The sequence below is a fragment of the Miniopterus natalensis genome, chromosome 7, assembly GCF_054644295.1.
Source record: "Miniopterus natalensis isolate mMinNat1 chromosome 7, mMinNat1.hap1, whole genome shotgun sequence".
Classification (NCBI taxonomy): Eukaryota; Metazoa; Chordata; class Mammalia; order Chiroptera; family Miniopteridae; genus Miniopterus; species Miniopterus natalensis.
This window is the reverse complement of record NC_142087.1, coordinates 49,947,467-49,962,679: the sequence shown is the minus strand read 5'-3', so window position 1 is coordinate 49,962,679 and position 15,213 is coordinate 49,947,467. Positions and strand designations below refer to the sequence as shown.

General features: G+C 41.2%; 1 protein-coding gene across 1 annotated transcript in view; it reads right to left on the bottom strand.

Moving 5' to 3' along the window:
- Window positions 1-4,183: 4,183 nt before the first annotated feature.
- The window catches only part of DSG2 (desmoglein 2), a 39,794-nt gene continuing 28,764 nt past the window's right edge, over window positions 4,184-15,213 (bottom strand). Inside the window, exons 10-15 of the mRNA XM_087819031.1 lie at window positions 14,806-14,948; window positions 14,289-14,516; window positions 12,576-12,803; window positions 10,192-10,313; window positions 8,520-8,855; window positions 4,184-6,909 (exon numbers count right to left, since the gene is read on the bottom strand). Coding sequence (XP_087675157.1) covers window positions 5,896-6,909; window positions 8,520-8,855; window positions 10,192-10,313; window positions 12,576-12,803; window positions 14,289-14,516; window positions 14,806-14,948 — 2,071 coding nt within the window. The 3' untranslated portion in view covers window positions 4,184-5,895. The remainder of the gene's footprint in view (window positions 6,910-8,519; window positions 8,856-10,191; window positions 10,314-12,575; window positions 12,804-14,288; window positions 14,517-14,805; window positions 14,949-15,213) is intronic.

Genomic DNA, 15,213 nt, shown 5'->3' with positions numbered 1-15,213 from the left:
ATGAGAAGACAGATTTAAAAAGGTTTATTGGGTGCTCACTTTACAAGTTATATAAATGTCTAATCATGGGATTGTACACCTGAAACTAATATAATATTGTATGTCAACTGTAATTTTAAACTAAGAAATGTTTTTTAAAAATCCCATCCCTGCGTTCAATAATCTCAATTTCTTGGTGAAGGTGGGGATAAGAAAATAAAATAACATACATGAGGCAAATAGAGAAATATAAGGATAAAGTTTGTTTTTTCTTTTTTAATCTATATTTTGCCTTTTCCCAATAAAGTACATGATATAATAAAATAAAATATTTTGGTAAAATAGCACTTTAAAAGTGAGGAAATTGGAGTGAAACAAAGAAGGGGTTGAACCCAGGCAGTACATCTTCCAAGAAACATAATTAAATTAAATAGATATTGCTGCTAATTTTCCTAAGCCATTAGGCCATTAAGCAAATAACAGCTTAAATTTTTAAAATATTGATGATTCCTGCTTGTTATAGATGGGTCTATGCCAGTGATTTATTACAAAATAAGCAAATATTAAACCAAGCTCACAAAATGTACAAATATTTATTAGCAGACAGGCACCAAAGCAGTCAGAGAACCTGGTTTTGTAACACGGGGCATTTCCATTCCTGTCCTACCGTCCACTCTGAGGCGGAGGGAGGCAGGTGTGGATGACAGGAGGAGCCAGTGCTGTGGCTGGTCAGATGGCAGGAGGCTCCGCGAGGTGGAAGGACACAAAACTGATGAGACTGGACAGCAAGCTCTTCACAGGAGCTTCAGACCCCTGGGTCTGCCATATTCTTGCACATGTGGAAGTGCAGTGGGGTTGTACCCATCGCCTAAGCAATCACTAGTCTCAAAACCACTAATTCACCGATGAAAAATTACTTCTACCCCTTATGCTAATTACCAAGCCTTCGGATATGGATTTCGATAATGATACCTGAAGCACTAAGTAACCATCCCTGGAGGGTCAATTTCTGATTAGAATTCTTCAAACACTAACCACTCCTAGGGAATCAATTAGAATTAACTTGTACATGTGTTGATCAAGCACCTTCTAGTGAAGTGATTTTGAAGTGAATTATCTCACAGACATGATAACAGATGTCATAATGAAGAAGCAGATTGATATATTTTATTTTAAGGTCTCTGAGTCATTTTTTATTTTTTTTACTAGAAGGGAAGGTGGAGGAAGAATAATTTCTACTGACTTAAATGTATGGTACAAAAGAAAGCCAGGAAACACCACTGTGGCATGAATAGAAGCCTCAGAAGCAAATAGGGAGAAAAAAAAATAATGCTTAGGATGAGTTCCAAAGGAGAGAATGATTACGCTTCCCCAAGCTTACCTGAAGAGTCGTTTGTGGTGCATGGGCCACAAGGTTTCTGGGGAAATTAAAAAGCAACAAGAAGCACATGGCCTCTGCCACTGAGCCGGGAACGGTGGCTGATGTCAACAGCACTTAGGTCCACAACTTCAGAAGCTGTAGAACCAGGCGTGCTTTTGCTTTGATTACCTTTGAGATTTCTCTAGTGGCTCAGCAGAGCTACAGTCTCTTCATTCAGGCTGCTTCCAACTCAGGCTTAAATTTTATTATGGTGAAAAGTAATTTGTATTAATAATTAACCAAATAATTGGAAAAAGAAATTAATGACTTTCATGGGGGAAAAAATAGTACAGCTCTTCAGGCTAAGTTCGTTTGTCTACTAGGTATTATGGGCTGAACGGTGTTCCCCTAAAGTTTATATGCTGAAATCCTAACCACTAAGTACCTCAGACTCTGACTGTACTTGGAGATAAGTTCCTTACAGAGGTAATTAAGTTGAAATGAGGTTGCCAGGCTCTGGCCGACATGGCTCTGTTGGTTGAGCTACATCCCAGGCACCAAAAGGTCACTGGTTTAACTCCTAGTCAGGGCACATGCCAGGGCTGCAGGCTCTGTCCCCAGAGGGAGTGTGAAGGAGGCAGCCGATTGGTGTTTCTCTCACATCTATGTTTCTCTCAAATCAATAAAAACATACATAAAAATCTTTTTTTGAGATGGTCAGGATGGACATAAATTTAATGTGACTGGTGTCCTTGTAAGAGGAAATTGGACATAGACTCATAAGAAGGAAGCCCATGGAAAGATACTGGGGGAAGACGGACAAGGGGAGAGGCTCGAAGAAACCAGCTCTGCCAACACCTTCCTCTTGGACCTCCAGCCTCCAGAGCTGTGAGGAAATAAATGTCTGTTGTTGAAGCCACCCAGTCTGTGATACTTTGCATGGGAGCCTGAGCAAACTAATACACCAGGACTTTCTAAGAAGGGAGCGGGTCTTATGATTTGTAAAAATGATTCCTTGTTTAGCAGCTGAACACCTGCGTCAGTGACGGTTCGGGGGAAGCAGGTGGAAGTAAGGAGAGTTTAATGGGTCATTCACAAAAGAGCTCAGGGGTGGTCCTGGACTCTGAGTCTGGCAACAGATGGGGGGGGGCAATCAGCAAACACAACGGCAGCCTTGGTTACCAGGTGAATTTAAGGTGAGTTATGGTGCTGGTCAGTCTTGCTTGAGGACAAGTTCTCATTTACCTTGTGAACATGCATGCAATGGGCTGTATCTGCCTGCCTATATAAAAAGGTGAGATTTTTGTCTTTGCAATTTCTTTATGGGCTGCCTGAGATGCATGTGTCATTCGGACTTAATGCTTACTCAATAATAAAATTGTTTTCTTTCCCTTCTACCTTTGTGTAGTTTTCCTAGGTGGGTAGATTTTTGTTCTTGATCGCATTTCCATTCACAAGAGCAACCAGTTAAAGAAAATAAATGCAGGAGGTATAGTTAAAAGGTCAGTAGGGGAGCTACGGTGCGATCCTAGCATACGCCACACACAAAGGCAGGCAGGCAAGGAGCGGAGAAATGAAGAACCGATGGGACCAAGAGAAAACAAATACCAAGAAGGCAGGCTTAAACTCATCCATGTGAGAACTGCTGCAAGCAGATTAAAATCTTCTGTTTAATGTCAGACATTATTAAAATGGTAAGAAAGCAAGACCTGCCTATATATTTACAAGAAACACATTATAAAGGCACAGGCAGGTTGAGAATGATCAGCTGTACTGTGCAGACACGAAGCATAAGAAGCTGGTATAGCAACATTAATGTTTAAGCAAAGATGTTAACACAAAGAATATAACCAGAAATAGAGACATAATTTATCAATATGTCATTAAAAAGGTTATTTTTTGGGGGGAGGGGATATAATATTTCTAAATGTGTTTGTACCTAATAACAGGTATAACAAGTTTCAAAATATAGGAAGGAGTAGAATTAAAAGGGAAATGGGCAAAGCCACAATCAGTTGGGGATTTTTAACATCCCTCTTTAATAAAAGTAGACAAAAAAAATCAGTAATGATAGAGAGGAACTGAACTACACTAAAATAGTGAAACCACGGAATTTTGGTACGTTAAAGAGGTTTTAATGATCTGGAAGTTATTTGAAGCAAATCTTCATGCTTTAGGGTGTCCTGATGTGCCAGCATTGTAAAATATTTATTAATGTGACATTATAGTATAGGCAGAGCCTCTGGCCTCCTCCCGGCTGTAACCTATAACAACTAAAACAGCCTCTCAACGCTGGTTGTATTTCACGACCTCATCTTTCGGGGTCAGACGTGCAGCTCTCTTCAGTCTCCTCCTGTTAGTTTCTGGACAGAAAGCTAACTTCAGTCCCTCAGGAACGACGCTGCGGACGCGGCAAACAGGAGAGTGCCCAGTTACACTGGAATTTCAGATCGCAGCTGATTCTTTGCTAAGGGACATACTCACACTATAAAAACTATTCATTATTGATCTGAAACTCAAATTTAACCCTTTGCGGTCGTATTAAATTTGGACATGGGTGTCATACTGGTCGGATATGAACTGATACATGAATGAATAAAGGTTCGTACGGTTCCTTGCTGTGGTGGCTGAGAGCAGACAAACGACCGCAGAGGGTTAACTGGGCCTTCTCCTGTCCTCAGGAAGGGAAACAGCTCTTCCAAGGAGGCTGACTGAGCCGGATGGAAGCTGTTATAATTGAAACACCAAACAAGGACCTGCCTTCAGGCTGCTGTCTCCTCCTCTAACCTCCAGCTCCATTCCCTGTAAAATATGACGGAGCAATAAAAACAGATGGGCAAGAAGTTGCTCTAAAGGTCATTTTTTTATTTAAATATTTTGTTGATATATATACAAATATAGTCTCCCAAGGAACAAATGTAAAAACTAATACAAATCACCCGTTTGGGAACAAACAAAAGCATTTAGAAAATGTGATTACTCTACACACACGTGACAGGTTAGGGCTTCCAAGCCTGCCCAAGGAGGAAGTTTAAGACCAAGTTGTGTTTGTTCAAAGCAGTTAGATCATTTTTAAATGTCACACAGTAGTGGTATTCCTGTTGCATACTTGGCAAAATATAGCAACTATGTCTATGATGAAAAAAAAAAAAGCAACGACACAAGTAGAGAGTAAAACATTTAGTCAGTGGGAACAAACAGTATCAGTCCTTTGCATAACACAATTCAACAATACTTCTTCTATAAATGTGCTACAAAAATAAATTTTTTAAAGATTCATTTCCCTAAGCAAAATAACTTGAGAAATCACAAAATTACACAGTATGTAAAACTTATGAAAATTTTTTGTTGTGAATATTTATATAAATTGTTACTAAAATACACATATACTTTGAAACTTGAAATGGATTCTTTTCCCAAAGAGCAATAAAAATAATCTATTTATTTAGTCAAAATACCCAAATCGCTTTTCAAAACAGGGCAAGGATGTTATACAAATTCCTATTAATTACATATTTAATATGTAGTAAGTCATGGCCAACTAGTCAATGACTTTGAGACACAGAATAAAATACTAACTTCAAACTCGTAATTATAGAAATTACAAGGTGTTTCAATGTTTTGAAATGGTAAGTTAAAGAGAGTGGCTTCTAAAATCCAGCTTAATGCCACAAATATTGATTTGGAACCCATGTTAGGCACTGAGGATGAATAACAGCATTGAAATAGCCCTGGTTCTTTCTACAGGCATAGTCTCATGGTTAATTTAGCTGTACAAAATTAGAAGATAATATAGCCTGAGGTTTTATAAATAGTATATTATTACTATAAAAAGGAAAGTGATTTTATATTTATGAATTTTTCCCTGGGTTATTCAACTGAATTGGAAGTATTCAATATTTCCATGATTATTGAGAGACAAAGGGAAGGTATAATGCTATTTTTAAGGTCATACAACACACACACAATCATATACATACAGTTTTTATGCACCAAAACGTGTGTTTTTACCATGTCAATGCTACTCAATTCAGTCACCCTAACACAGATTGGAAGGCCTCTGGTCTTAAGGAAAACCAACAAAACTGGTCACTGGACTACGTGTGCATCTTTGGATAAATGCGTGTGGGTAACCTGCCGGGTGCAGTGAAGCACGGACTAGAGAACAGCAATGTTAAATGTTAACAACATGCCACGCAGAGGCAGGGCCGTTTCATGGATGGCTCTACTGCAGGGCTGATGAACTGGATACTCTGTGTTAATTTGGTAAATTCTCAGAAGCCAGATTTACTCTGTTTAACTTGGTTTGCGAACATTGTTTGGCCACAACTCACTAAAAGGCACGTAATATACAGCATCATGCTTATGCCCTCAGGAAATCCCAGAGCATCTCTGAAGGGCACCCCTGGGCCCTGGGACAGCAAGGTCCGCCGTCTATTATTAAGATTTAAATTTTGTGTATGTGCCTCTTCCGCCGTGAAGCTGAAGGGCAGGCCCACTGCAAACCCGACAGCGGTGACCGCTGGAGAGACCCTGGGTGGGGCTGTGGCGGCTGTTCAGGCGTAAGCATGCTGCACTGTGCTGCGCTTGGTCACCCTGGTGGACGACGTGGCGGCCGTGGAACTAGAATGACCAGACTCCTCCGAACCGAAATCCGGCAGAGGGCCGGGGACGCCAGCTCCAGAAACCACCGTCTTTCTGGCCGTCACGGACCTCCCCGAAGGAGCTGGGTAACCGGACTGCAGAGTGGAAGCGGGTGTGAGCACCCTCTCCGTCACTGTCACGTTCTGTCCTGCCCCTGCACTGGGCTTGGGCACAGCGGGCTGCGCACCCGAGCTGGGGGCAAGGAAGCTCTCTCTCTCCCTCACCATAACGTAGTGTCCCTCTGGCAGGTGCGGAGCGCCCTCCAGAGGACCAGACAGGCCCCCGTTGGGCTGCAGGACTCTCTCGGTAACCGTGACGTTACCTTCACTAGCATAATGCCCATCTACCACGGCGGGAGCTGGAGCATACACCCGCTCCCTCACGATAAGGCCCTGCGGCTGTCTGGGGCCCAGGATCACCGTGCCCGGTGGCGGCACAGTGGAGCCTGTGGCAAAGGACGTTTCCGTCACTATGACATTTCCAGACGCCAATGGATTAGGGAGCCGTGTCGCTACCTTTTGACCCTGCTTAGAAGACACAGACCTTTCCGTGACTATTTCCTGAGTTATTTCCTCTGTATTTGCTTCATGCAAAGGTTTTGGAACTTGAAAGCTACTACCAGAGGAGAAGGTAGTCTCTGAATTAACCCTGGTTTGCTCGGAGAATGAATGTGAAGCTGTTTCTCTCTTAGGTTTTGGTCTCTGCTCAATTTCCATATCCATATCTACTGTTCGACCCAAGCAAACTTCAGCTAGTGTCTTGAATTTAAACCCTAAATCATCCAAGAAGTGGTCATCTAGCTCTCCTTCAATAAAACTGCAACAACCAATGGAACCATGGAGAGATTCAGTTTCTTCCTGAGAATAAACCAGAAGGCAATCTTTGGCTATGTGACTGTCATCTTCCTCAGTATAACAGGAAAGTTTCTAAAATGGAAATAAACACAGAGGCATATAATTAGTGACACAACTTCATTTAAGAACAAGACTATGTTTCTGCCCAAAATGTATAACCTGAGTCTAACTGCAAGGAAACATCAGAGACACCCAAATTGAAGGACATCCTAGAACACAACTGGCCAGTATCCTTAGAAAATATAAATACTGTGAAAGATAAGAAAGGCAGAGGGGACTGTTCCTGATTAAAATGTCATGACAACTAAATGGAAGGCAGGACTCTGGATTGGGTTCTGGACAGGAAAAACAATGGCTATAAAAGACATCATTGTGATAACTGGCTAAACAGAAATTTGTGATGTGTCACTGTTAAGCCTCTTAATTTGTTTGCTGTGGTAATGTAAGAGAATATGCGAGTGCGTGTGTGTATGAGAAATAGAGGGAGAAAAGGGGGGGGGAGAGAGAAAGAATGGGACGAATGTGGCTCAGTGTTAATAATTGGGTAATCTGGATAAAGGGTATACAGAAGCTCAAAATTTCTATTATTCCTGCAAGTTTTCTGTTAAGTTTGAAATGTTTTCTGAATTAAAAGTTGCATACATATATATAACCAAGACTGACTAGAGCAGGATTAGAGCAGAGAGGAAAAAAAATATCAAAATAAAACAGGGCACCAGAATGGAGCTTGGCAGTGAAACAGAAAAGGGCAATATGAGAAGTGGTTTTCCTTGACACTGACACATCCCTTTTTCCCTGGCAAGCTGATACTTGGGGTGGGGGGCAGATGATATGAAAGGAGAGCAGAAGGAAAGAGAAAGTGGGAAAGCACCCCAGTAATTTGTAACCATTAAAAAGAGAGGGGACAGAAATAAATTGGCCTCCATGGAAGCCCATTGCCTTACTCTCTCAAGTGTCCTTCAGATGCCTGACACTCTGACTCTGCCCATGGGACACATGGGCTTCATTCTCAAGAAAGGCGCCCAGTCCAGCTTCTAATTCTCATTTCAGACATGAGCTTCCTCACTGTATCTGATCATCTTTCCTGCAACTTTCCTCCTAATCTTTTGCGAATTACCTCAGTAGTGAAGCCAACTACTCTCATTCAGAAGACAAAATTTAAATGGACATCATAGATTGTGTGTTTCAGGTCAGGTATTCTCCATCTGCTCCTGCAGAGGGACTATACTTTCTGACCCACTGAGATCTGGTTTGGTATGTGACTCACTGTGGCCAATAAAATCTGAGGGCAAAAAGGGCAGAGGCTTTAAGAGCCATCGACTGGTTCTGCATTGCTATATGCGCCCCCAAAACGGCAACTTCCCAGGTACAATCTGCTCTTGGCATCTTGGAATGAAGACAACATGGGGAAGAGCAGAGATACATTAACTGGCAAAAACATATATGTAAGAAATGGCCTTCGTGAGGAATAAGACTGTGGGGTCATTTGTGATCACCACATAATTTAGTTGACTGACTGGTTCAATGGGTCGTGTCTCTCTTCCCTCATTACCTGTAAACATTCTTAAAAAAACAAAAAAACTCCCCCAAAATCCCATCTAGATCCAAGGCAACAATTACCCTAATAATGCCATATTCACATACAAATGTTTTCTCTCCCGCACCTAAAAACCAACCCTTACCTCAGTGAAATAACTTCTTAAGAATTCTTCATTCACCGCGGTAGCAGCTGCTCGAGCTCCGGCCATGTCTCTGAAAGTCCCCGTGTCTCTTGTGGTCCTTATGGTTTCACTGCCTACGATGGCTCCTGTTGTCCCTATAACCTGGGTGGCCCCCCCAGAAAGATGGCTTCTGTGTTCTTCCCATCTTCCGTCCACTTCGGACATGTCATGCTGCGCTCTGGTAAAGGACGCAGAGCTGCTTCCTTTCACGGTGGTTTCCCTGACTGCTGCACCTCCTGCTCCACTGCCCACCGCCACACTGTCGCCACGATCCGCCGTCAGAAGCGACGGCACCACCTGGGAGGGCAAACACGGTTGGGAGCTGAGTCAGAAGGATGAAGGATCCGTATGGACGGTAGGATCTGAGCTAAGTGGGCATAAACTATTTCCGCAGAAACAAATTAGGAAAAATATTTTATGTTGAATAACTCTGAGTCTTCTGAAGAGCTCCATTCTACCTTCTTGTTTTGTTAGATGATTATAATCCAAGGAGAAAACAAAAGTTATTTAAATATAGTCTCGGCTCATTTACTCTATTGGCATCAACTGCAATCCAACTTTCCTCTAGAGTTTAATGCCTTCTTTATGGCCATAGAATCGTTACTTTTTGTCTAACTGGACACACGGTTATCCCAAATATAGACTGTAGTTTTAAGGCTCCATTGCTACTAGAAATTGCCACCGGACTAAATTCTGGTTCATGTGATTTCAAGTAGAAATGGAATATGCATCTTTTGGGAAGCGTTCTTCAAGAGCGGTTCTTCACTTCTCTCCTATTTGCTTTTGGGAATGGAACTCATCTACGGAGGAACAAGGGAAAAGGAGCCTGTGGCCACATGGAGTCATCATGTTGGTCCTGGACCACCCACATTTATATCTAAGCCACTGTTACGCTGAGTTCTCTGACACTTGATGCTAAATCATATCCTATTAGACATGACGCTCACTGCAGGTGGTGATGAGAGACCCAGGGTGAAGACGCAATAAAGAGACGATGGGAGATGGTTGTTATGTAGGTAGAGGAGGAGATTTTAAAATCTTTCACAACTGTTATGGGGTGGTGGGCACCTGGTTGAGGTAAAGTCCCCATTTAATATTGGTAGTAATAAAAATTTTCATTCTAAATCTCCACACACTCTTGCTCTCTCTAACCTTTATTCTATATTCCCTGTGCCACTACCTGACCCGTTTTCTACATTCTCTGTAACACAGGACTTGTCACAGTAGAGCAGGGGTGAGGAACCGTTTTTTGCCAAGGGCCATTTAGATATTTATAACATCATTCTCTGGCCATACATATAAGATTATTAACTTAAAAATTAGCTATGAGAAAAGCTCCTAGATTTATTGAATTTCGAGTCCTGCCTGCAGTTGCCTTGGCAGGGCCAGAGCAAATGGTTTTGAGGGCCATATGTGGCCCGTGGGCCAGACATTCCCCTCCTCCCGCTTTAGAGCAAAACAACCTCAACGCTGCCCTGGCAATAAACACAAAATATGTTTCATTCAAAGGCATGTGAATGAAATCTGTAAGGACCACTTTACTTTCTCATGACCTATAATGGTAGAAACACTTCCCAAGGACCCTTTAAAATCAGAAAAGAAGGCAGGTTCCATGGATATCTGATTATCTGACCTTGTCTTCAGGTGGGGCCCCTTCATTATTCCAAGGATGCAGCATCTCTACAGTGCCAGGAATGGGGGCAAAGCCTTTGGCTCTGTCTCCACAATGGCACATCAGCAGTAAAAGTGGTACAACTGGGCAGAAACAAAATTAAAAACAAAAAAGGTTAGTCCCAACTTATTTTTAAATTGGTGTTATATAATTTTGGAATTTGCATGTATCACTTCTTGCAGCTCAGTCTTTACTTATTTACAACCTTATTTTTTATTTTCCTTTTCTTCAGCCCCATCCAACCTCACCAAACTTGTCTTGGGAGAGTCATACCAAAGTCTACAGGCAGAATGAGGGAGTCCTACAGATTCGGAGGCCTCACTCGTCATAAAGAGGCTGTGTCTGGTTTTGAGTAGAACACTGAGACTGAATTCGATAGTATTTAAATCATCAAAACCAACTTAAAGACTTACATTTTTTTAAACCACTTTAATTTTTAATATGAGAATATTCACTAACAAAAAAAAAATGTGTTAAAAGAATCAAAAGCTTCTAAGGGTTGAAACATTTTCACATGTTCAAATATTCTAGAACATTGAAACTTCTAGAATACTTCACCACTTCCTCCTAGAGTAGAATTTGGCAAAAGGTAGACTCACTGAGGTTCAAATTAACCTTTGAATTACCTGAGTACTATTTTCTAAAACAATTCTACATTGAAACTCTTAAAATAGATCTAGAACTCAATACAGAGCTCTCTCCTTAAATTTTATTCTACCTCCATCCAGGAGGAGATGAAGGCCAATGTTGGCCTCTTAATCAAAGTAGTAAAGAATTAACTACAACTTGCAAGCTGTCCACCCCAAATTAGGTTTAATTGCCACTCCCATTTGGCATCTTCGGATGATGAATTGCCTACTCGCTAGACTTTTTTTTAAATGTAAAATAGCTGACAGCACAGTCACCATAGCTACTGTAATTCAAAGATTGAAATCGGCCAGTGGCAATTCAACATTTGTACAAATTCAACAAATATTTATCAAGCGTGTACCATGTGCCAAGTGTCACAAAGGCCCCAGGGAATGTGAGATGAGAAGGCAGTGCAGGGAATCCCCATTTAAAAGCTGTAGTCCCAGCTCCAGTACGTCCCGACAAACTTGGGAAACTGAGACAAGTCATTTAAGGTTAAGTGTCTGTATCCTAAAGCAGGGATGATAGTATAAAAGTGCATTCAATGGTACATCTACTGATGGCTCTGACAAGCTCTTCCTCTGTCACTGAAATAGCCGGGGCTGCCTCAGAGCCAGTTCTCTGCCCACATTCAGTGGTCAAGTGCAGTAGTATTCCACATGACCCCAGGCTGCAGTCCTTTGTTCTTTTAAGAAAGGAAATCTGGGGTCTTTGTAGAATAGGCAAGGAAGGTCGGACTGGTGGTAACTGTCAGGAAGCACAGAAGTGCTCAGAGGTCTCACTGCTGTTGGCTCAGGTGACAGGGCAACCCAAACAAAGGGTATGGGTAGGTGGGGCTCTGACAAGTTGAATGGGAAAAGGAAAGATCAATGAGAATAAGATGAGTTTATAAAATAACCTGGTATCCATTATCCAAATTCATGCAATAAATCCCTTCTGAGAACCTCCTGTGGGCAAAGCACTGTTCTCAGCACTGGGCAGAGAAGAGAAAGCATCCCTCCCTCACAGAGCTTATCAAAATGGGGACACCAAGTAAGTGAAATAAGCCACTCAGTGAAAGACAGATACTACATGATTTCACTTATATGTGGACTCTAAAGAGCAATATCATTGAATAATCAAAATAGAAACAGACTCACAGACACAGAGGACAGACTGATGGCTGCCAGAGGGAAGGGAGGCTGGGGAGTGGGGTAGAAAAGGAGAGGGATGGAGAAGCGCAGATGGTAGTTATGAAACAGTCCTGGGGACGTAAAGTGAACAGTACTGAAATAACTATGTCTGGTGCCAGGTGGGTACTGGAAATATCAGGGGGAGCACCTGTCAAGTATGATCGTCTAACCACTATTCTGTACACCTGAAATGAATACAAAATAATATTGAATGTAAACTGTAATTTAAACATTTTAAAAATAAATTTTTTTTTAAAAAAATGGGGACACCAACAAGGTCTATGTTCAAAGGCTGCTGAAGATCATGCAAGATAGCCTAGGTTATTTAAATCAGGAAATGATACCTTTGTTCACAACAAAGTTCTGAGGCATGTTATAATCACCTTTGATGAGTTTATCAACGATCAACTCTTGTTTCCCTACTCACCCTCAAGTGCTCTAGTTGGAATAACTGTACAGAAATCAGTGACTACTATGGTAACAAAACGCTAGTAGTGCCCTTAATTACTGAAAGAGCCAAAGAGTGGCTTTGAAAATACTCACGTAGCAAGAGCAGAAAAGCAAAAATGATTAGCGCGATCGCTGCCGGTCCCAGGCCAACATAGGTGCCACGCAGTGTTTCCACACAGCCACTGCCATCCAGGCATTTGCAAACTGTGAGTGTAAGGACCTGCTTTTCAGGGCAACTGAAGCCTTGATGATCTGAAATCAGGAACTGAATTTCACTTCTCCCAAGCTTCTGTTCACTTTGTTGCAGTAGCACACTAGTACCTATAATGGTAGGAGGCAAAATGAAATAGAAATGAGTGATTACCAAGGGAGGGGCAAGATTAAATTATGGAAACATTCTTTAATGGCTAATAATCCTTAGCTCCAGTTAGAAGCTTTATTCTTCCTTAATGGTTCTATTTTTTTTTTTCCTTTTTGGGAGAGGGGAGGTTAAATTACCCACTTTTGGAGACACCCCAAAGATGGCCTGGCATTTTGGTACGGAAAGTATTTGGTCCAATCTCTCACTGGCTTAGGACACCAAAAGGCGCATAGAGTTGGCTCACGTGCTCTGGGCTGGGGCAGCAGGTGAACAGGGAGGTGATCTGGGACAGATGGACAAAGCACAGGGGTGGGCTCAAGTTCTTGTGGACAGCTGGTCCTGGGTGGATGCTGGGGCAGCCAGAGGCGGTAGCCTTCGCCTGCGCAGTCGACCAGCTCATTGCTCTGGAACCACAGCTGAACAAGTGTGTGCGGTTTGCCAAATGCAAGGAACTGTTCTATGTACTGGGAATATAGTGACAAACAAGTGGTGGGTTAAATGACATTTCCACGGAATGACCTTTATTTTATCAGTTCGTAAAAAAAATTATCATAGCAATTTCAAACAGGTAATAACAGAGAGAATAGCATAATTTATCCCCACGGTACCCAGCACCGGCTTTAACATTATTGAAAGCCTTTTAAAGTGATTGTAAAAATTTGTTAGACTTAAAAATTTTAACAATAAATCTGTAAGTTAAGAAAAACTCGGGAACTGTATTTAAAAACTTTTTGTAAATGAACACTAATTGTTTAGAAAACAATAACCTTCTGGATAGGTTTTTGAACATTCAAAATCACCCTGAAGGGCACACAAAAGTTCACATCAAAAAGGCGGGTATGTCCAAGATATGGCTATAAGCACACGGCCGTCTGGCATGGAGGAGTCAGAGAGACCCTTTTAATATTGTGTCTATCAGTCAGCCACTTCGTGACCTTGAACAAGCTATTTCTCTCTCGTTAAGTCAAGGTTTCCTCCGTTAGAATGAGGGAATAATGTCATGGAGTAAGGACTCAATGCGATAAGCCATATGAAGGGCCAGCAGAGTGCCTGGCACACAGTAAGTGATCAATAAATGCTATTTTCAATGAAATTGCTACCATACTTCAAGATTTTTAGAAGGCACTTACTCTGATTGTTTGCTTAGAGAGGGGAGGCACTCCTCAGCTTATACGACAAAACAACATCTTCAAGAGCAATTTAGAGAATACCTGGCTACTACTAAGACCTTAGGTTATTTTGCTTCTCTCCCTCTTGTTGTTCCAAAGGCGATATTTATTATAGCCAGATAAAAAAACACTATGCTCATGGTTCAAAACCTCCTTTTATAAACCCCTTTGAAACACTGTATTGGAAATATGATTTATAAAACCCCCCCCATATTCTAAAGATTTTAGATTTGTCATGTTTAATATTTAAATGTGTAGTCCAATGATTGGGCTTACTTTCTTTGCGCACTATTTTCCATTTTTCTGCCATTCCAGTTGGTTTGTCAATGATGACAAAGGTGAAAGGGTCACTGTTTGGGTAGCCATCCAGGTCCTTGGCAGTCACGTTCACATACTGCACGTCATCACAGATATTCTGCACTGGGTTGACCAGGGTGGGGCAGTTGTCATTGATGTCTTCAACTGTGATCACAACAGTGCCCGTGATGGTTTTCCTAGGAGAATCTTAAAGATAAGAAAGAAAAAATATATATATATATATTCTGGTTATATTGCTGATACCAAACATAGTTTGGTAAGGAGAAGGTACTAACAAATTAGGACACTTCTGATTCTAGATATTTTTCATATTCAGATCAAATAATATCTTTTAATCCATTAAATAAGTAGAAATGTGAAAGTTTCTCCACTGGAAAGATTTGATTTTCCTATAAGACCAAAAGGAAAGTCTCTGATGTTGGAAAATAATATCAAACTACATATAGCCAAGAAAAATAGCTATTTAATAACTTACCTTCTGATACAGCTAAAATCTTTACAGTGTATGTACCATTTTGGACATATCTGGATTCAAAATCAGGAATTTTTACAAGCTTAATCTCAGATGTGACAGAATTCACAGAGACCCAGCTGTCTATATCTTCTAATTTGGTGTATCTGTTAAAAAACAAACACAAAACTAATTGAGAATTCTGGATAACTTGTGAATCTCTAATATGTACAACTCTTTCAAGTTTAAGGTTTGCTTCATTGTATATATTCTTGGTACAGGCATTAGTTTGAAATGTTTTTAATTTCTTGAAACTATCGTAAAAGCCCCTCTCTTTACTGCATATCACACTTATTTCGGAACCTTTCTTAATCCTGTAACATACTTAAGACATAAATGCAAGGGGTATCCCTTAACTAGGCCAGGAGGTTC